Genomic DNA, 23,401 nt, shown 5'->3' on the forward strand with positions numbered 1-23,401 from the left:
ATATGTATAGATGTAGCAGATGATGGCAACGCAATCAAAATCTAATGATGATTAAAAATGTGAACTGATTCACCTTAGTCTTTCCTATCAACTTCCTATTGTGTAGGAAACAGATTAGACGACATGCTATGTGTCTTTGTATATTTAGTTTCTTTGTTTGCTTATCAATTGATACGTTGGTTGCATATTTAGCTTGTTTATAGTTGATGCACCGCATTATGTGTTAGGCATTTGTTGACATTATCTCTAGATCTAACTGCAAAGTCCTGTTGATAAGTTGGTATCTTCATAAACATAGGATTGTATAAGAAAAATACTTCCAACCGCATCAAGAAATGTGCTGGCAATATCTCTAGAACTAACTACAAAGTCCCATTAATAATATGTTTTTTTCCCCAAGAAAGGACCGTAAAGCTCCCCTCTCATTGGACCCGCGGCACGCTGGCGGCGTCGCTGCGTCCTTAAAGGCATCCACAGCATTTTATGAAGCTTGAAACTTGAATTAAAAAAACTCAAATTTCTAGTTATTCCTACACATAATAAGTTTGAATAACAGTATACAATTACATGTAAAAATTAAAGGAGCAAAGATACAATGTCGTTGTTGGTGAGAACTAATAGAAAATCCAAGCCCTAATAGACTGATCCTGACAGTCCATCACAATAAGAGGTTCGACCAATGAGAGAGTGACTGCATGTCCGTCAAATATTTGAATTTTTATGTTTTGATTTTGCATTTCTACGTTTCGACGGACGTGGGCGGGGATATGGTATCTACAGTATTTACAGGAGGCGCGTGAAACTAAAAGATCACCATGTAGATTATTTTTGTGCCGTTTTTGAGCACTTTTGATTAGAAATCCGAACGCAAATGTGGTAAACAGTGGCATTAATTGTCAAATTCATAAAGATTACAGTAACTAGAATATTTCCAGTTTTCAAGTTTCATAAAATGCTCTGGGTGCCTTTAACTGCATTTGTGTTACCCTTGACTTTATAATGGGAATATCATTCAAAACGTACAAGTATGACCAAGAAGACAACAAAACACACAAAGCTTTAAAAGATTCGTTTCTTATCCATGAAATCCGTTGAATGCTTTGTCAATTCGATCGGCCGCAGCGACGCCGCCAGCATGCCACGGGTCCAGTGAGAGTGGGACTTAAAATAAAGAACCCCAACCTTTCAGAAGCTCTTTGCGATCATCCAGAGAACCGCTGAAGTAGTTCACCTTTTCACGGAGCGTCTTGATGAGAACAGGAATCTCATCCTGCCAATAATGAATTGTTAACGGGGACTGCCCTAACTCATGACGCGCCCTAACACGTGACGGAGTTTTTAGTGATCTTTTTATGCATAAGTACGTCGTGTTTGTGTCCACTGACTATGCTCATATTAAAGGAAGGTAAATAAAGCAAGTTCATGCACATAATTGTTATTTGCATTCAAAACATATCTGTACATATTTATTTCTTGTTTTGTCGAGAATAGTATTTTGACAATAATGATGGCAACGCTGAGTAGAGGGTCACTGTGTAGCTAGACGGCCCGGCACCTAAATATACGACCTGTGCCAAGCAGATACACAACTATCATACACATAAGAAATATAACTTCATGAAACACACAAAATTGGGTCTTTAAGTGTTTGTTGAGAAGAAAACCGACCAAAGAAAACAACGTAAACATCGCCGCCGTCTGGCCACGTTGTTTTCCCGCCATTTTTTTGGGCCCGCGATGGTGGCGGACGGCAATTCAACGCAGAGCTTTGTAACGCTCTAACATGTGATTGGTACCGTCTATGAAAAGGAAACTGAATACAGAGATGGCGAAGATATTTCCCAATAAGTAGACGGAGTATTGTTGATGTAAGCGGTGTCGCCTTTTCGTAATGATTTTGTAAGTCGGGTCGCATGCAAGACGTATGCGGGCCGCGCGCAAAGTGCGTAGTAGCCTATTTCCCGTGAAAACATGAGCTGGGATGCACTAGATATAGCCCTTCTCAAATGACGTTAGAAGTGCACACAGTCAAAATTTTCCGGTCAAAAGAAAGCTAGAATATAGCAGACTTCAAGCCTTATTTACATTTCCCTAACTTCATCACCAACTTCCGAAGAGAGCAAAATTACCAAAGCGTAATAAGTTAGGCACACTATCTGGCGTAGCACTAAATCAGAAGGTACATTCGTGAAAACGTCTCACAGCGTTTGCTGCTTCTAACGCGGAGCGTGAAGGGCCCATGAACAGTATGAATACATTTCTTGTCCAAGTATGTTCTTTAGATGAATGTGTTCAAAATTCATTCATTAAAACATGACCATTCTCTGGCAACCAGCAATGGAGCGCCGTGAGTTCGAGCGCGTAAAAAAACGTCACGTGTTTGGGCGACTCCCGTTATACCACTTTTTACAGCATACTAATAAAAGGACGCCAGTATCATTTGGTTTATCAAACTTGCAAATCTAATAAAGCCAAAACAATCGTTAAAAATCGGATATCAGGATCTGTAGTATGACCTCTATTAGAAAGGGCGTCTGGGTTGACGATTCTTGAGTGGTGATGACAACAGGAGGCGGAGGTGTAGACTCAGCTGTACTGGGCGGCAGGGTGGGGAGGGTGGTCATGGGCGACGTGCTGGAAGCTTCATCATCCAAATAATCAGATGATTCTAAGTCAACATCTGTGGTAAAAGTTTTTGAAAGGCTGATAAAAGAATATTGTCAAGATAAGACTTTCTACTTTGCCTCAGGAGGAAGTTATCCACAATATCAAATAAACAAAACATGTTACTTTTCAACATCGCACATATTTTTGAACTCATTAAACGTGGTGGCGTTTTCCTTACCTTCGAAGTTGTAACGCGTTGTCGTTTTGACGGTTGTTGTTGAGCTTGTAGGCATCACATCTGTAGTGGACATGGTGGACGTCTCCGTCAGACGAGCTGTGCTGGTCTGTTGTTGGGTCGGGAACCAGCTGCTTGGTTGAGCAGGAGATGTTGTAGGCGTTGTAGTTGGCTGCGCTGTTGTTGTAGTTGGTTTAGTTGTTGTTGTTGTCGATGTTGATGCTGGTAATGTTGTACGTTCTATGAGAAGGACGAGGAAGTTATTTCAATATACGTCTTAACTGTCACTTTCGTTCTCGGTACTGTAAAGTTCATTGTGTTCTCGCACTTTCAGATGTGGGATGTGAAGTAAATCAACCTGGATATCTTCTGCAAAAAAGTTGGATCTATGTACTACATGTAATCTATCACAGACTCGAGGTCGTGTTGGCTTGTTACGTCGGTACAGCAATGCTGATAAATGATTTTAACTTTACATGAAGCGTCAGACATACAAGAATAACGAAGAAAGTACAACAGCTACCCTACCATAACAACCATGCCCGTCTCCGCCCAGTACGAACCCTTCAATGCAGGAACAACTGTAACTCCCTACACTGTTGATGCAGGTCTGACTACAGCCAATTCCAAAGAGGCACTCATCAATATCTGCAGACCAGAAAACAAACAGCTTTATAACACTCAACAAAGCAGATAATGTAATAGAGCAAAGAGAAAAGTTCTTCTTTAACCTAACCGTTTCATAGATAGCTTCATATGTTACACTGTACTTGGTATCTGTATCATATATGTACCATTAGATATTTATATGCACCATCTTGGACAAAAAAACACCGCGAGCAACTGATTTATAGGTATAACCAAGGGTTTTTTAAAAACCCATTGGTCATATCTTTAACATTTAAAAATGTTCGAAGCAAAGTGTCATTTTAACCGCATCTGATACTTAAAAAGTAGCTTTTCTAAAGGCGTTGTTACTTCATACCTTGGCAGAAAAGATCCGACTCTGTCCATGACCCATTTGCCGTACATGTTCTGGTTATGACGTCACCAGAAATGACGTGATATCCCGGGTAACATGGATAGGTGCAGCTCTCCCCCAGCAGATAAGGACAGTCGCACACGGGCCCGGTAGTGTTGGCTTGGGTCGGCGGGTCAACACAGGCTAAAAGAGAGAGTAGTGGACGACTTCTTTGACCATATTAACCAGGTAGATGACAACATCAAGTTCACACAGGAGTCGTGTCAAAACAACATCCTTCCCTTCTTAGACACCAAAACCATCATAGAGAAGGATGGCAACCTTCAGTTCGAAGTGTACGGGAAACCGACCCACACTGATCAATATCTGGCCTTTGATTTGCACCACCCTTTGGAACACAAACTAGCTGTGATTAAAACTCTCTTCCATCGAGCAGACAACGTCATCACCTCAGACGAAGCGAAAACAGACGAACACAGACATTCCGTGCGGCTTTAGCCAAGTGTGGCTACCAAAATTGGACCTTCAACAAGGCCCTCAAACCTTCTGACCAGTCTAAGAAAACACTGAAGTGCAAACCATTGACCAACAGAAACAAGGTCAGAATTATAATTCCCTACGTCCAGGGAGTATCGGAAAAACTCAGACGAATCCTCAAAAACTTCAACATTGCCACTAATTTCAAACCTCACTCAACTCTCAGGCAGAAACTGGTCCATCCAAAAGACAAGCCTGAAAAAGGCATCAAAGCCAATGCCGTCTACAAACTGAAATGTGAGGAACCGAACTGCAATAACATGTACATTGGGGAGACTAGTCGACCACTCAGACAAAGATACAATGAACATTGCAGAAAAGACGCTAACCGCTACTCCTCTGCCATTTTCCACCATCTAAAACATAATCAGGGACACTCATTCAATCTCGAATCCACGGACATCCTAGATCGTGAAGCCCGCTGGTTCGAACAGGGAGTTAGAGAAGCAATATATGAGAGGATGTACAATCCCATCCTCAACAGGAAAGGGGGTCTACGCGTTGAACTTTCAGGCACTTTGGATAATGCACTGCCCACCCCCCACCCCCAATCTCCGGACGAACAACGCTTAGTTACTGTACTAAAACAACAGTATCTAATTGAACTATTGGCATAAAAACTTGTCTTGAATAAATCTTCTTTTGAAGACTACGTCAAGACATCCTAATTTGTCTTAACCTCATTAACATATCTTTCACAGCTTGGATATAAAACCTGGTTTCCCAGTCCTATTCTTAGTCACTGACGAAAGACAGCGGATGCTGTCTGAAACGTCTGACTGTTTCAAAATTTTATCCAGTTGCTTGAGTGATTATTTTTGGCGTAGCTTATGCTAGAGCCAAAAATTTTGGTGACGTTTCCAAAAATTTACTTCAATTTCATGATAATTGAGTAAGTTAATGATTTGTATGTTTTCCATGGTATCGGGTTTCTGACGTATATTTTACAAAATTCAATTATTTCGGGTTCAACAATGTAGTTTTGCTAAATCACACCTATTTTGTTACATCTTATATATATGTATTATTTCATGGTTTGATTAAATTATGCTAATTTTATGACGTCATTGGTCAAAATCCGAGATACCAGATCATATCATTAGCAAATGAAAACCCGGGTTTTTGTCCCTTTTGATTCATCACGACCTTGTTTTTGTCGATTTTGTTTTGGGGTTATTTGCTGAAAAATGGATTATTGAAAATTCAAGATGGCGGATCCCAGCTGATAGCGTTAAAATGTATGACGTCGTTTTATCGTTGCTGCTGCTAGTGACAACAAGAGCCTTAGGAAACATTAACATAGTCTTAGGGGAATACCTTTTTTCACACGGTTGCAGCCAATAAAAACATAAATGACGTCATAATACGTCAAAATTACAGAAAACTTGTTTTAATTGTCTAATTTTACGTTTACATTGTTTTTATGGTCATGCGATGAGCAGTTCAGGAGTTAGATGGGGAGGGCCTCAAAAGACCCCCTCGTCCCAGGATGTCCAAAAAAGCTCGTTCTGAATAAGGTTACATGAGATAACCATTGGACAAAGTAAGCATCGGGTCAATTAGATGAATCAATTCAATTTCCAAAGAAAGTGCTGTCTCCTGTTTACAATATTCGTAAGTACACTTGTCTATGGTTCAATTTAAATGTTAGCCAAACGACATAACCGCCCTAACAAATCAGTCACAGGGCTGGTTATATTCTATGGAAAGACTTTTTACTTTTGATAGCTGCGCATCTAAATCTGGGTTTGTTAAAGCTACTCGATGAACTATCGCAATACAATAATTCTTTGGGAAAAGAAATGTAAGTATTGAAATATTCATCTTTAGATGCTTCCGTTCTTCAACGAATATGGATGGTCGCGAATAAATCAAAAGTTACACTTTAAGATCTGAGAAATGTTTAAGAACATTAAGATCTGAGAAATGTTTAAGAACATTTCATCCGTGTTAAAACCTACTTGTGTTACAGCCCACAATCTCCACCCTCATGGCGATGTGTTTATGCCAGGAATGAACCACAAAACGCACATAACGGGCATCAACTGGGTTGTTCAGTAGGTTCGTGACAGGGATGTATTTGTTGACGTTGCCTGGAAAGACCTGAAAGGTAAACGGTTGAATGAAATGAGAGTAGTTTTCTACTCTTCTGTATGGTATAATGTTGTTTAATCTACTATAGATCATTATCATTGATGACCCAGATGTCTCCGTACATTCCGTTCGAGACCAACAATATCAAAAGCGAAGATCAAAGTAATCTATCAAACCCGCTCTGCTACATAAATGTAAAGGAAAAAATAATGAGTTATGTCATTTCGTCACTTCATATTTGTATTTTTCAGATACCATTTCTGAGCCATCGCTGTCGGCATAGGTCGTCCAAGTAATCCGATCTGTACTGTACTGGAGTTTGTATGACGTCACCCAATTGTAGAAATGGGGGCGACCTTGAATGATGGTGCCCATGACCCGTTTCATTTCCCCTAAATCCACCTGAAAGGGAATGGTAGTTTTTCGTCATAGAATTAAAAAAAATAAGCAGGAAGAGGCGGATCTAATTATCTCTTGAGGACATATTCTGTATGCTGATTTTGCAGTGAGATATTCTCACACTGCGTGAAAGCTCAGATTTCCGGTTCTTTCCGAGTCTGTGCACGTCCGTTATAACTGGGGCGGGCAGGAACTTGTGAAGAGTTTTCCGGGTCCGGCGTGTGCCTACTGGGAAAATTCTGCGTTTTCATGCACAGTTAGCTGTGCGTTGAATCCCAGGCCCGCACACTCGCGTGTGCCTACGCTGGGTAGATAACAATAAGCTTTAGCTCACGCATATACATGTAAGCCACGGTGTGTGAACTACACGGCAATGATAGGTAAATGATCTTAACCTGCTGTGACTTTGTGTTCGACACTTAACAAAAACCACTAATGGATGCCAATAAAGATGGAACTGCACAGGACTAAACAAATTTCTGTTGGGTCAAAGTCTGTACTCTGGAATGTAGTAGGATTGAAAAGAATATTACCGAATGCGAACGATAACGGTTAAGTCTGCTGGGATCCAGACTGTTATCGCGCCTTTTAGTCGGCGGCCCAAAGCTCTTAGCCTGCCGATAGAAATTGTATAAGCCCTCCGGGGGAGTTCTCAAAAAAGCCCGAGAGTTGACCGGCCCTTACGGTAAAAGGCACGGTCCACTCCCCGGGCTACAACTCCCCGGAGTCAGGAGTGTTAATTTAGATCGGGCGGGCGGGCTGACTGTCTCGGGCCGCTGAAAGGACTCGCTAGCAGCCCGGTCCTAGTCAGGTTTCTCCAGGGTAGGAGAGTTAGGGGCGCACCAGACAAGCTGTTCGAAATTCTGTACGTACGTGGAGGTCCTGGCAATAGTATGGGTTTCAGAGTAATCTAAAAGTTGCATGGATAACCAAGGATATTCTTGGGATAACATATATGGTGTACCAAGGAGATTTGCCTGGTATCTCAAGTCTCTACGTGTCGGCATAGGTGTGTTTTACTGGACCCAGTGTGCTATATTGAGCCGTTCTGTTAGCCCGGTCTTCTTAGCTTTAGTTTCGCCGCCATCGTAGCGGGAGCGAACTACCACCCGATCTGTCTGGGCGGCGGGTACCACTCCCAACGCCGCAGAGATGCCAGGGAGGTCCCGGGGAGGTTTCCAATCGGCATTTCTGATACAAACCCCGTAAAACAACTACAGGTGTATGTTAAATGATCATTTGTATTAAAGATACAAGCTGTGCATAACGTAGTAAGATGTGTATTGGAATCTGTCGCGGCGTCCATGTTGATTTTTGTACATTTTTCCAGTAAAAAGAAGGAGTTGAAAATACACAGAATACTAGTACTTGTGTTGTGTGCTTTTGTTTCTAATGTCCAGTCTATAGTTACTGTAGTATGATTGCGCATGCATGGTAGAAGGACGGAGCCTCAAATTGTCGAAACAAAGAAAACATGAAAATGGCGTCGCGTCACCATATGCATCACCCGAGAATTACGTCGTTCACACAAAATTGATCGGATTAAACATTCATCCCGAAAGACAGTATGATCGCTATTGACGATGTAACCTATATAATTGCCTCATGTGATAAAACTTGTAAGTGTTTTATCCATGCTGGATATGTATGTATATGGCGTTTAACCAAGATTTTATTATTGCTACACAGTGGTTAGCTTTCAAATGTACCGGGGAGGGGACAAATCAATTGCAATGGTCTGTGTTGAAATGAAACGAACTTGTGATAAACATTTCTGTCTGTAGTCTGTTTTGGTTTCACATTGAAGAATTATTTTATTCAAACACGTAAATAAAGTGCATTTCTACGTACTATTAACCCGTAAGCATGGAAGTTTAATGTTTTGCAAGTGTGCATCTCAAATAAAACACTGAATAATTACAAAAAAGACTTGACGAGCGTGCAAGTGGTATTTTACAACTCATTGTGTCTTTATTCGTGCAGGGTTCTGTAAAACGTGACTGTGTCAGCCATGCAATTGAAATTTACATAGTATATGGTGTGAAAAGAACAGCCAATCAACCCCCGTGTCACTATTTTCAAATCTTTTAGTAGCCAAACGTATCACAGATGAGGACTGCCGGACTTCGTGTGTGGACTAGCCTGGAAACCATACCATCGGGAGCTCCGCGTTATCTCTACGGCGCTGGGGGTAATGCCCGTCCGCCCAGTGAGAATACCGCACACGGCCGGGTGATTTTACGGACTTGGATCAATTAGCTCGGTGTACGGAGAGGCAGAACTGACAAAAACGGATCAGTGCACGTGGCAGTGCATAGCAGACTAAGCCGTTCCGGAGACTGGTGACCAGACTATGTGTGGAGATGTGTTTTCCGCTCCTTTGCCAGGCATGGGCTAGTCTCTACCAGACTAACAGCGTCGGCTATAGAGAGAACATTTGCCGGGGGACTTTGGCCATGGAGGATAACATTTCCATCCGCTGTTGCATATTTGACCCTCTCTCCGTAGCCTACTCCCTTCAAACAATTGACTCTATTTGGCCAATTTCTACTATTTTCCCAGCGACCCGCAGAGACTGGTGGAGGCTAGGCATGGGCAGCCACTGCGCTGGGAACACTGAAAGCTTTGGGTCGTGCTTCTAACGTTACATCAACATTGGTAAATCTCGCGACCTGGGTCGTCCGAGGCAACAGCCTACTAGTTCAACGACCCAGTTAGAACTTGTTGCAAGAGTAACTGTGGACGACACTCTCTCAACTGATGCGAGATCAAGCGGGCTCATGTGGCTTTGATGTTTGCTGCTGGGAGTATCTGCGAGTTTATCTGAAGCATCTAGATGGAAAGGTGTAGGGATGACAGCATCACGGACACCCACACTGAGAACTTTATTTCATTTGACCCGAGCGACTGTGACCGGCCGACCCGTCAAGATAAAAAAAGGAACACACTCTTTGGAAATTTTGGAGCCGATACTTTACCACAAAATGCAAACAGTGGCATACGTGGATGAACGGAAAAAAATCAATTAAAGTTTAATCACCATTTTGAGCGAATAAAAGTATATTTTAGGGTTTTTGGGCCGGGGAAGTGGAAAGCGCTTGGGGAAGATTGGGGGGGGGGGGGGGGGGGAACAGTGGCTGCAACGCTAATTTCAATTACAATAGGTCATTTTGCCAGCAGAACCTGGTCCGGCCAAACCTGGGAGGATAATTAGGTGATAATTAGGTGATAATTGCCGCTAAAATATGCAGCAACCATCGATATTCAGCACGGACGTGTCCACTGCCCAGGACGTTCATACAAATTTCCCACCGGCTGCACGGGAATGAACAGGGCGCCGACACGTCATGCACAGCCTAAGTGGTGCAATCCCAGGACGGCGCGGGCCCCGTGCAGAAGTGCTGGGCAGGTCGACACGACCTGGAGAGTCACGGAAACCTCGAATCTGCAGGCACGTGAAACACGGTTTCCACCCCGCAAATTCGTCATTTCGTATAGTGTCAATGTAGCAAATTCATGAAAACCATCTGAATGGTATTACACATGTATTTGTTTTTCGATATAGATTGCAAAATAAGAATCAAGAAGAGCAGATCTAACTATCTCTTGGAGATATATTCGATATGTTGAAATTAGGTCACAATAACAGATACTGATTTTGCAGTGAGATATCCTCAATGCACCAAATGTATGAAATCGCTTGTCAGAAGATCAGACCTCGAAAAATAGTCCTTGCTGACATGGGTGGTGTTGAGGCAAGGAGTAGTTCTGTCCAGTCAGTGATGAAGGAAACTAAAGAGTCACCGAAGCGTCAGGCAGGTAGATTTTTTTTCAAGCTTGTTTTTAAAAAAACTGCTTGATCTCTGGCTGATTCACTTCACCAACCTGATAATCTATTTTCCACCAGGGACCTTATGTACAAAATACGCTTGTTAAGTTTGTGAAAATGTATGCATACCTGCAGCCACTGCCCTATAGTTTTGTACTTGGAAACCCAGCTGCCCCCTGTTCCTCCGCCGTAGAAATTTAATCGCCCGTAGTAAGGCATATAAAGATGACCCCAGGTTGAAGATGCATTGATCCTGGCATCAGGTATGGCACCAGATTCCATCCCAAGCAGATGTGGACAGACTGGGGGGACTGCAGCTGGGGGATCAAGTAGATGACGCCATTTGCAAGGAGAGTGCTTCTCATTACTAAACAGTGCTGACAACTTTACTTGTAACAACTTAACTTGTACTGTATTGTGCCCATCCTTAGGCGACAAACGTTCATCTTTCAACGTTTCTTTTCTACATTGGTTATGAAAAAAAAGAATTTTAGATTCCAGTTAAAGATGTTAGGAATGTTTAGTCACATCTAATCTATAACCTACTTGTATTACAGCCCACAATCTCCACCCTCATAGCGATGGAATTATTCCAGGTCTGAGGCAGGAAACGCACATAACGGGCATCAGCTGGGCTGGTCAGTAGGTTAGTGACAGGGATGTACCAGTGGACATTGCCGGGAAAGACCTGGAACGTAAACGGATACTTAAGATGGGAGTTTCTTCTACTCTTCTGTATAGCTCTAGATCTAGACGAAGATCTAAAAGACGCCCTAGAACAAGAAGAATATCTTTGTCACTATCAATGACCAAATAGTTTTCGTACAATCCGTCCAAGACACACACAATTAATGGCGCAGATAAAACTATTGGATCAAAACCGCTCTGCTATATAAAATGTTTTTAAAAAGATTCATGCTTTGTAGAATTTTGTTTAATCTGAAAATGAAAAAAATGTGATATTTTGATTTTTCAGATACCGTTTCTGAGCCATCGCTACCGACATCTGTTGTCCAAGTAATCTGATCTTTGCTGTACTGGAGTTTGTATGACGTCACCCACTGGTCGACATTGTTGCGACCCTGAATGATGGTGCCCATGACGCGCTTCATCTCCCCTAAATCCACCTAAAGGGCAATGCGCATGTAGTTATCTTCGCCGAGTACTTGTACTCGGAGAAGATTATGTTTTTGGTTGAAAAATCTGTTGCGTGTCTGTATGTATGTCAGGAGCATAACTCAAGAAAGTTTCAATGAATCTTTATTTTTGGTAGGTGTGTAGTGGTTCTGCAAAGGAAGGTCAAGTTTGAAAATGTTTCACCTTGCGTTTTTCAACAGTACTGCAGCGGACTTTGCAGTTTTGTGTGTTTGTATGTAGGCAAAAAAAGTGACGGAAACGTCGATGGATCTTCATGATTTTTTGCAGGTGTGTAGATGTTGTGAACACGGAGGTCAAGGTCAAAAATGGTTCCCCTGGCATTTTCCGTCGGTACTGCAGCGGGCTTTGTGTAGATGTGTATTTGTATGTGGACAACATAACTCGAGGTGTTGATGGCTCTGCATGATATTTAGTGGATGGGTAGAGTTTACAGAAAGGAAGGTCGAGTTCGATAATGGGCCTTCTAGTGGGTACCTAAGGTACTGCAGCGGAGTTTCAAAATTAAGGGGCATATTTTCTGAAAGTGCCATGGTCATGATTTTTGTGCGGTAGATAGTTCATTCCACACAAAGTAAGTTCTGTAAATTTGGGCCCCCTAGCAGCTTGTTTAGAACTGCAGTGGGTCTTTTTGTTTTGACATTCGGCCATGAATAACTTGAGAAGGGGTCGACAGATCGTCGTGATGTTTGGTATGTAGAGAGCTCAGGTGGTGCTTTACATAATCAATGCCTTTTTATGCAAATCATGAGCTAATTTGCATAATTAGTGAGGAAAGTTTGTTAACCCACTGCATTTCATTATGGGACATGGAACAGTGTCAGGTCATGTAAACAGATAGCCTTGCATAAACGTACATGTAGGTCAAAGAAATAAACAGATGGGCACCCACTATTCTCCAAGCAGAGGTGTGGGTCCAGATGGTTTTTAACGTGTTCAGTTTAGGTATTTTTGTTCAACATACGGTTGGCGACTCAACTAAAAGGGGACAAAATAAAAGGCCTGACAAAAACACCTAAAAACACGTCAAAAACCAGCCAGACCCACTTCCCTGCTTGGAGAGTACACTGCACCAAAACTGCACCACTGCTAGGTGCGGAAAAGTCACATGTACTATGTCTTTCAAAATGTGTATGATATGGAATAAAGATTTATTCTATTCATATATATTGACTGTACCATTTCATCATCACTTTCAACTTGCAACACTTCAATATCAAACCTTTGTGGCCCATTTAATATCAACACGCATTTTTTCATGACCAGTTATAACATATATCAGCACACTCTACACATATGCTAGTCCTGTACCACAAAATGATTTTAACCCTCTCTAGACTGGACTCACTCGCCCCATCATAACTTCCAAATGGTATGGTGCATGATCAAATTTGCAGGGGGTGATAAGCATGTAAATATTAATCACTCTCCATAATAAGCCTTGATTGTTTGGCGAAGATAATGTGTTCGTGGAACTCTAGTTTTTCTTGTTTCAGAATGCAAAATACGAAGCAAGACGAGATGAGTTCTCTTTCTCTTGAAGACATACATGTATGGTGAAACCAGACCATATAGACGGATAATGATTATGCAGTGAGGTATTTTGAATGCGGCAAATGCATAAAATCCCAAGTAAAAACATCACAACCTAGGAAAAATTTTTCTAGCCGTTATATTGTGTTTCGACAAGGAGTAAAACCATCTAATCAGGCTGCCCCGATGAAGAAACAATGAAGTTACGGAAACGTCTGCCAGATAGACCTTTTTATGCTGGTGTTATAAGAACCGCTTGATTCCTATGATTCGTTTCGCCAACCTGATAAACGTATTTACTGAATAAAAGTGACTTTTCCAACAGGTAGACAATGAGTTAATGAAGATGCATGCCTACCTGCAACCATTCCCCGATGGCGTTGGTCCGGGCTACCCAGGCACCTCTACCGGCAACTCCGTTTAACCGCCCGCGGTAAGGCTCCATACCAGGCCTAAGACTTTCGGAGGAAGCAGTGATGCTGTCATCAGGTATAGCACCAGATTCCATCCCAAGTGGATGGCCAAGATCGTCCTCGTCTGTGGCTGTCGGTTTAAGTAGATGTAACCATTGGCAAAGAGAGCAGTGCTTCCTATCTACCATTGTCGTAACTATACATTTCTACATAGGTCGTCACCTAATATTTTTGCATTAGTCGGGCAACATAGCAACACTTCATTCATAGTTGACTAGTTTATTGTATTTTTTACCTTTCACCAAACATTAGCCGTTTACAGCATTATCTTACTGCGTGCTTTGTTTAACAACTCGACGAAGTCACACAATACTAAAGTCAAACGACATAACCGACCTAACAAATCAGTCACAGGGCTGGTTATATTCTATGGAAAGACTTTTTACTTTTGATAGCTGCGCATCTAATTATAACTCTGTGTTTGTTAAAGCTACTCGATGAACTATCGCAATACAATGATTCTTTGGGAAAGGAAATGTAAGTATTGAAATATTCATCTTTAGATGCTTCCGTTCTTCAGCGAATATGGATGGAAACGAATAAATCAAAAGTAACACTTTAAGATCTGAGAAATGTTTAAAAACATTTCATCCGTGTTAAAACTTACTGGTGTTACAGCCCACAATCTCCACCCTCATGGCGATGGCTCCCAACCAGGACTGAGGCAGGAAACGCACATAACGGGCATCAACTGGGTTGTTCAGTAGGTTCGTGACAGGGATGTATTTGTTGACGTTGCCTGGAAAGACCTGAAAGGTAAACGGATGAATCAAATGAGAGTAGTTTTCTACTCTTCTGTATGGTATAATGTAGTTTAATCTACTATAGATCATTATCATTGATGACCCAGATGTCTCCGTACATTCCGTTCGAGACCAACAGTATCAAAAGCGAAGATCAAAGTAATCTATCAAACCCGCTCTGCTACATAAATGTAAAGGAAAAAAATAATGATTTATGTCATTTCGTCACTTCATATTTGTATTTTTCAGATACCATTTCTGAGCCATCGCTGTCGGCATAGGTCGTCCAAGTAATCCGATCTGTACTGTACTGGAGTTTGTATGACGCCACCCACTGGTTGACCCGCGGGGCTCCAATAAGAAGCCGACCCTGAATGATGGTGCCCATGACCCGTTTCATTTCCCCTAAATCCACCTGAAAGGGAATGGTAGCTTTTCGTCATAGAATTCAAAGTTATAAGCAGGAAGAGGCGGATCTAATTATCTCTTGAGGACATATTCTGTATGCTGATTTTGCAGTGAGATATTCTCAATGTAGCAAATTCATGAAAACCATCTGAATGGTATTACACATGTATTTGTTTTTCGATATAGATTGCAAAATAAGAAGCAAGAAGAGCAGATCTAACTATCTCTTGGAGATATATTCGGTATGTTGAAATTAGGTCACAATAACAGATACTGATTTTGCAGTGAGATATCCTCAATGCACCAAATGCATGAAATCGCTCGTCAGAAGATCAGACCCTCGAAAAATAGTCTTTGCTGACATGGGTGGTGTTGAGGCAAGGAGTAGTTCTGTCCAGTCAGTGATGAAGGAAACTAAAGAGTCACCGAGCGTCAGGCAGGTAGATTTTTTTTCAAGCTTGTTTTAAAAAAACAACTGCTTGATCTCTGGCTGATTCACTTCACCAACCTGATAATCTATTTTCCACCATGGACCTTATGTACAAAATACGCTTGTTAAGTTTGTGAAAATGTATGCATACCTGCAGCCACTGCCCTATAGTATGGTTCTTGGGAACCCAGCTGCCCCCTGATATACCGCCGTATAAATTTAATCGCCCGTAGTAAGGCATATAACGATCGCGAGGATCCCAGATTGAGGAAGCAGTGATGCTGTCATCAGGTATGGCACCAGATTCCATCCCAAGCAGATGTGGACAGACTGGGGGGACTGCAGCTGGGGGATCAAGTAGATGAAGCCATTTGCAAGGAGAGTGCTTCTCATTATTAAACAGTGCTGACAACTTTACTTGTAACAACTTAACTTGTACTGTATTGTGCCTATCCTTACGCGACAAACGTTCATCTTTCAACGTTTCTTTTCTACATTGGTTATGAAAAAAAAAAGAATTTTAGATTTCAGTTAAAGATGTTAGGAATGTTTAGCCACATCTAATCTATAACCTACTTGTATTACAGCCCACAATCTCCACCCTCATGGCGATGGAACTATTCCAGGTCTGAGGCAGGAAACGCACATAACGGGCATCAGCTGGGCTGGTCAGTAGGTTAGTGACAGGGATGTACCGGAGGACATTGCCGGGAAAGACCTGGAACGTAAACGGATACTTTAGATTAGAAGATCGGACAAGGGCAGCTGCGAAGCAACTCTGAGACTGGGATCCTCATATGCTGACGATACCGCAAGCAAACGTACAGTCTTTTAAGGACAGTTTACAGTACTAGGGGCCAACACTATGGAATGGATTCTCTGCTAATCAAAGACGATTCACCGGGTTGACGGCTTTTAAAAATTGACTGTAGCTAGACACTTATATTGTAACTTGAACGAAATTGATGTTTTATCTTTATAATATAATATGTGTAATACTTTGTTTTGTTTATGCATATGTATGTGTCCAGGGACACCTGAAAAACTGGCCACAGGCCTGAGTTGTGATTTTCCCTGGTAAAATAAATAGATAAATAAAATGAAAATAAAATGAAGACGCTCTAGATCTAGAAGAATATTTCACTATCAATTGCGCAGATAAAACTATTGGATCAAAACGGCTCTGTTGTATAAAATGTTTAGAACAAAGTTTATCCTTTGTAATATTTTGTTTAATCTGAAAATAAAAACAAAATGATTTTTCAGATACCGTTTCCAAGCCATCGCTGCCGGCATCTGTCGTCCAAGTAATCTGATCTTTGCTGTACTGGAGTTTGTATGACGTCACCCACTGGTCGACATTGTTGCGACCCTGAATGATGGTGCCCATGACGCGCTTCATCTCCCCTAAATCCACCTAAAGGGCAATGCGCATGTAGTTTTTCTTGTTTCAGAATGCAAAATACGAAGCAAGACGAAATGAGTTATGTTTCTCTTGAAGACATACATGTATCACATGGTGAAACCAGACTATATAGACGGATAATGATTATGCAGTGAGGTATTTTGAATGCGGCAAATGCATAAAATCCCAAGTAAAAACATCACAACCTAGGAAAGGTTTTCCTAGCCGTCATATTGTGTTTCGACAAGGAGTAAAACCATCTAATCAGGCTGCCCCGATGAAGAAACAACTAGAGTTGCACGACCTCATACCTTCGCCAAATGATTTCAACCTTTATGACTGATGTATTTGGAGTGTTTCTCATCAATCATACCAGATGATTGTCTTGAAATATAACATGTCCAAAGTATGAGCTTAACAAATTATGAGCTCAACAAAGAAGGTTATGCTAACATTTTTCAGTAATTATGCAAATGAGGCCCTTATTAGCATAATTTGATTCAACGATGTTTACATTCACATAACGTCCCGATGCCAAAAAAAAAAAGTATTGAATGTATGAAATTGCCGTCATTTGCCAGTGTGGAATTAGAGAAGTTACTCATTAAGTATGCAAATTAGCCCACATTAGCATATTTTCTATCTATAAAAAGTTCTCTCTTCCTCAGTTACAATTTAAATAGTCATATCATGGAACAAAGCGGATTTTTAAAGTTGCCTCATCAATTATGCAAATTCGAATCTGATTTGCATAATTATTGTCCAATCATTCTAAGCATCACACAAGCTATCTACATACCAAAAATAATGACCATCCATCAAGCCCATCTTGTTATAGTATTTCCTCATTAATTATGCAAATGAGGTCTTCATTTGCATAGTTCATATCAATTAATATTTCTCTCTTCCTCAATTACATATGTCACATGTTTCAGAGTCCTATCATGGAATTTGGCGGATGTATAAACTTTCCTCATTAATTATGCAAATTAGATTCTGATTTGCATAAGAGGTGTCTAATCATGTACATCATCACTCAAGCTATCTACCTACCAAAAATCATTACCATCCATCAAGCCCTTCTTGAGTTATTCCCTTTCAAAGTCAGACGCAAACCTGCTCCTGCAGTTCCAAAAAAAACGCTAGGGGGCCCAAACCCACACCACTTACTCTCTGTCCAAAGATCTATCTACCACTCAAAAATAAGTTCCATAGCATGTCCAGAACACGAGATATCAAACCAGGAAGTTCCGCTGCAGTACCGTAAGAAGCCGCTAGGGGGCCCAAAATCTAATCGTTTTTAGGTCTCATCAAAACCTACCAACATACTAAATACCAAGACAATCAATCAAGGCGTTCTTGAGTTATTCTGTGCCACTACAAACGACAAACAAACAAACGCTACCCTCTGGATAACCTTCTCGGCGAAGGTAATGAAGTTACGGAAACGTCTGCTAGATAAACCTTTTTATGCTGGTGTCATAAGAACCGCTTGATTCCTATGATTCGTTTCGCCAACCTGATAAACGTATTTACTGAATAAAAGTGACTTTTCCAACAGGTAGACAATGAGTTAATGAAGATGCATGCCTACCTGCAACCAGTGTCCGATGGCGTTGGTCCGGACTACCCAGGCACCTCCACCGGCAACTCCGTTTAACCGCCCGCGGTAAGGCTCCGTACCAGGACTATCGGAGGAAGCAGTGATACTGTCATCAGGTATAGCACCAGATTCCATCCCAAGTGGATGGCCAAGATCGTCCTCGTCTGTGGCTGTCGGTTTAAGTAGATGAAACCATTGGCAAAGAGAGCAGTGCTTCCTATCTACCATTGTCGTAACTATGCATTGCTGCATAGGTCGTTACCTAATATTTTTGCATTAGTCGGGCAACATAGCAACACTTACTCTTCATTCATAGTTGACTAGTTTATTGTATTTTTTTACCTTTCACCAAGCACTAGCCTTTTACAGCAGTATCTTAGCGTGATCGTGTGGCGTAACGCCAGTATTTTCGACCCAGAACCCAAAGGGTTCGAATCCCCTGATGCCACTGATCTTGTGCCTTTGGGAAAAAGGCACTTTACACAACTTTCCTCACTCGACCCAAGTGTAAAAAACGGGTATACAGTATTATGTGTGTGAGTGACTACATCAGCAATGTGTCCCACGTGTATTGCACTGTTGCAATTCTAATAAAATCCAAAATCCAAATTTCACTGCGTGCTTTGTTTAAAAACTCGACGAAGTCACACAATACTATACTTCTTTTATTTCTGTTTCATAATAGTACGGAAGTTAACACACTTCTTACATGTACCTAAGTTGATATATATCATGACTAAATTTCTCGTCTAATTTTTATGCCGCAAATGGTGTCAATATCAAATGAATGATGTATTAAAACATCGTTCTGACGTTTCTATTATCCGTGCCCGCTAGAACTTGAAGGTGGGGCACACCCAACTCTCAAACAGCATCTTTTCATATGCAAATACTAAGAGAATTCAGTCATGCGCAAACTGTAAAACCTAATAAACCTCTGTTGGAGGCACACCCAACCCGACATGACAATGGCTAAATAATGGCCCTAACAGCCTTGCCCTTCTCCAACACGAGTAGTACGCAACGAATGTAGAGAAGGTTTTTTGTATACCTTTATGTCAGTAACAGAAACGAAATTGAACATTGGACCCTCGGCAATTCTTATAGTTCATCTATAATTTTCAATCTAAATCTGTTTAGAAAAGACGTTGCCTGCTAAGGAAGCTAAGATCTTGCCAAATGTAATGATCTTGATGGTTATTGCAGCATATAACCGACTCTTATTTATCGTAGGGCACAGTCAACTATTTATTGCGAGTGGTTTTTCCATGATAAAGGCGGTGCCTACCTTTCACGCGTACTGCAGAGATAAGTATGATGCAACATGTGAACCTGACGAGAACACCGTGCCGTGAAGCCATCCTTCTAACGATCGGGTTCTTCATTGTCTACGGCAGCAGACGCGACGGGGGCCGGACAACTGATATCTCCGGCCCGGTCAGCGACCTTTTTACCTCCTTTTCTTCCCTCTTATAGATGCTAGATCCAGAAAGGCAAAAAAAAACCTCTCGCTGTACGGACCAGCGACACTCCAGACGCGGCGCTCTGCGCTTCTCCTCACGTCTGCTGTCAAGACTCGGATCTGCGCAACGCCCAAACAAACGTCATGTTGTCATGACAACAAGGACGAAACCATGACAAGTTTTTAGGGAAGATTAGCCTATACATTAACAGCAAACAAGTGGAGTAAAGCTATTGTCGTTTATGTATCCATGCTTCTACTACTTTGCAATTACATTTTTTCTTAAAAAGTCATTGAAAATGTTACTGGGTAGTTTTTTTTTGTTATACTTTTTTGGAAATTTTGTTTCTGTCGCCTAGCTATATTCACATTGCCCTATTCTGGGCGTCGGCTAGAATTGCGGTTTTATGGCCTAAATAACAATTCATCTTTCCTACAGACGGGTGGAAGGGAGTAAGGCACCAAAAGATGATCCGTCAAGTGGAAATATGTACAAGGACAAAACATTCATATTTTGCGTTTATTCTACCTTACTAGCATGAAAAAGACTTCATCAATGTATAGGTTATACAAGTCCGTTGGAAAGTCTGTGTCTGTGTGTGCCATATACTATCATATTTCTATATATACATGAGGGTTGAATGCAGATGCCGCATACGGCAACAATCCGAGTGGCTCATGAAATATTCAAAGAAAATTAATGTGGTGGCACTTAGTTGTTGCAGGGGAACTTAACGACTTCTTCTCGAGTCAACTTCTTTATTTTTCGGGACGTATGTATAAGGTTTTGATAAGAATGGTGCATGGAGGAATACGAATAACCACAAAGCTATGCCGTCAGTCAACATACATGTCTGAATATCCAGCAGAAGAGAAGGAAAAATCCACGATAGTAAACACAAAAGTAAGTTAGTGTGATATATTCAAGGGAGTCAGAAGATACGTTGATGAAGGTTAGACATCCAGGTAGTAAGATACGCCAAAAATAGTTACTCAAGCAACTGGATCAAATTTTGAAGTCAGAAGATGTTCTGGTAAATTTATTTGAGTTACGTTTAACCACCAAAAACAAATTAAAGTAGCTGGTTTATCAAGAAAATGAAACCATTGGCAGAGAGATCAGTTCCTCCTGTCTATCATACTCGTTATATTTTGTCCGCCATTTTGTTTCTGTCGCCCGGCCATGAATACACTGTCGGTGTCTGGGCGTCGGCTAGAACTGACTCTTTATGGTCTGAATAACAATTCGACTTCTCTACAGACGGGTAGGAGGGAGTAAGGCACAAAAAGATGATATCGATATGTTAACAAGTAGAAATAGGTACAGGGACAAAACATTCATATTTTGCGTTTATTCTACCATACTAGCATGAACAAGACTTCATCCATCTCTTGACTATACAGGTCCGTTGGCAAGTCTGTGCGTCTGTGTCTGTGTGTGCCATGTACTATGATCATATTTCTCCAGATGTACGTATAAGGATTGAATGCCGATGCTGCATACGGCATCCCTCGAAGTGACCAAAAAATTAATGCGGTGGCACTAAAATGTTGCAGGGGAATTTTACGACTTCTTCTCGAGTCACCATCTTTTTCTTATCATTTTTATTTTCCGGGATGTATGTGTGAAGTTTTGATAAGAATGATGCAAAGAGGCATATGAATGACCATACAGATATGTCCGTCAGTTAGACTTGTGCTCCTCAACTCCAGAGGGGTGAGTTATTTTCCAATAGATGATGATTTTAGGAAGTAAAAATGGATATTTTTTACAGTATACGATAAAGTACCCACTAGTACCGTGCGCATCAAAAATCATTCAGTATCTACCAAACTCCCCAGGTGACCCTCCAAACAACCTCAGCCTATGGCTCAATACAATGTGCCAGACAAGGACTGACAAAAGTTAGATTACAAAATTAATGTCAGGGTGGTTAAGAAAAACTCGTCTTGCTATGTGTTCTTTTTTATCTTATCAACAATTTGCCTTCTTCTTGTGCTTAACCACCCTCATATATGCCGATAATATCCATGATCAAATATGTATGTTAACGCATAGGGAATACATGGGTAAGGTCTGCAGGGGGTTAGTGGGTATAATATTAAAAAACACACCTTGTGTAATTCACCACAAGCAGAATTTTGCAAAAAATCAGCTGATTATGTATTAATTGATATATAATCTAATGAAAAATAACACTGCCTTCTGGAGTTTAGGACCACAATTATCCCTCACGTCATTACAGAAGGCTATATTACAACACAATGCGTGTGTGCGTGTGTGTATGTGCGCGTGCGTGCTATTGTGTGTAGACGTGTGTGTGGGTGTGTATGTGTGTGTGTCTGTCTGGTGTACGTGTGTGTGTTTATGCGTGTATCTGTGTTTTTGTGTCTTTTGTTGACATTACGAGCGCTGCCATTTTAATACAGATCGTGCTATTTTTTGTTTTATTTTAAATTGTTAAAATCCCAATTATTAAGCGAATGTTTCCCAACATCAGCCCGACGCTTTGTAGATACAGTTTTCTCCTGGCGACATTCTTTGATTGAGGTTTGAATATATTCTTTGAAGACGATATAGCAGAGTAATAGAGACTGTCATTTCATCTTTATTCTGACATTCGCGAAGGTCACAGGTACTTTATTTTATGAATGGAATATTATTCATGTTAGCAGATTATTGTATCTCCCCGAAAAAAACGAATATTATTTATTTGTGTACATTATTTATGTAATATGTTACCACATCTGTATTACATGCAAAGAATCTGAATGTCAAACACTTTTTTTGTTTATTGGCTTTTGGTTCTTAAAAGGCATATTTGGTACCAAACATAGGTTAGCCTAGACTGTAACTGTTCTCAATCAGAATATTTACATCGTTCATAGTTTACACCATTAGTACACGTACAATTAAAAATAATAGTTATGCAAATGGACTAAATATTGTCTGCAAATTACCCAAGAATAAGAAATATTCACATAAAGTACCTTAAAAAATACATTAAATTTTGATCCTAGTTAATAAACCATTGGCTCATGAAAAATGTTAAGGCATGATTTGGTACAAACAAAGGGTTAGCCTATTTTTACCATACTATTTACATAAGTATCTGGTCACGCCATGATCATATCTTCAATCTGCAATCAAACAGAATAGGCAGATACATGCAAAAAATACCTTAGTATTAAACATTCAATCCTAATTGTTTTAGCTCATTAGCTCATATGGGCCAAAACGTAGTCAAACTTACATCATACCTGTTGAAATCTCTTATTAAAATGTCTTAGTTAAAACGTTTGGTCAGCAGCGGAAGCTCGCTTGTTGAAATCATTTATTATTTGTCGTATGATATTTCAGCTATGTCGAGCTTGTGTCCTTTTCTGGTACGTCAAGATGATCGAATTGTTCAAACTCAGAGTTTACACGAGATTTTTGGAACTGCGAGTCAGTTGAACGCGAGTCAGTCGACGCTTCTTGCACTCAAACTTGTACCTCAGGTCAG

The 23,401-nt window shown here is 40.9% G+C and overlaps 1 protein-coding gene across 1 annotated transcript; it reads right to left on the minus strand.

Moving 5' to 3' along the window:
- Positions 1 to 1,432: 1,432 nt before the first annotated feature.
- Positions 1,433 to 11,677, minus strand: LOC136446404 (uncharacterized). The gene is made up of 5 exons (XM_066444756.1): positions 11,664 to 11,677; positions 3,828 to 4,033; positions 3,371 to 3,490; positions 2,846 to 3,082; positions 1,433 to 2,680 (listed from the first exon to the last, which is right to left on the minus strand). Exons 1-5 carry the CDS (start codon positions 11,675 to 11,677, stop codon positions 2,484 to 2,486), a joined length of 774 nt encoding a protein of 257 aa, XP_066300853.1. The 3' UTR covers positions 1,433 to 2,483.
- Positions 11,678 to 23,401: the final 11,724 nt, after the last annotated feature.

This window comes from Branchiostoma lanceolatum, chromosome 12, assembly GCF_035083965.1.
Source record: "Branchiostoma lanceolatum isolate klBraLanc5 chromosome 12, klBraLanc5.hap2, whole genome shotgun sequence".
Taxonomy (NCBI): Eukaryota; Metazoa; Chordata; class Leptocardii; order Amphioxiformes; family Branchiostomatidae; genus Branchiostoma; species Branchiostoma lanceolatum.

Coding starts and splice junctions, on each gene's coding strand:
- LOC136446404 (XM_066444756.1), bottom strand. Junction 3,083..3,370: donor AGACGGGCATGGTTGTTATG/GTAGGGTAGCTG, acceptor TCCTTCTCATAG/AACGTACAACATTACCAGCA. Junction 2,681..2,845: donor AACGCGTTACAACTTCGAAG/GTAAGGAAAACG, acceptor CTTTTACCACAG/ATGTTGACTTAGAATCATCT.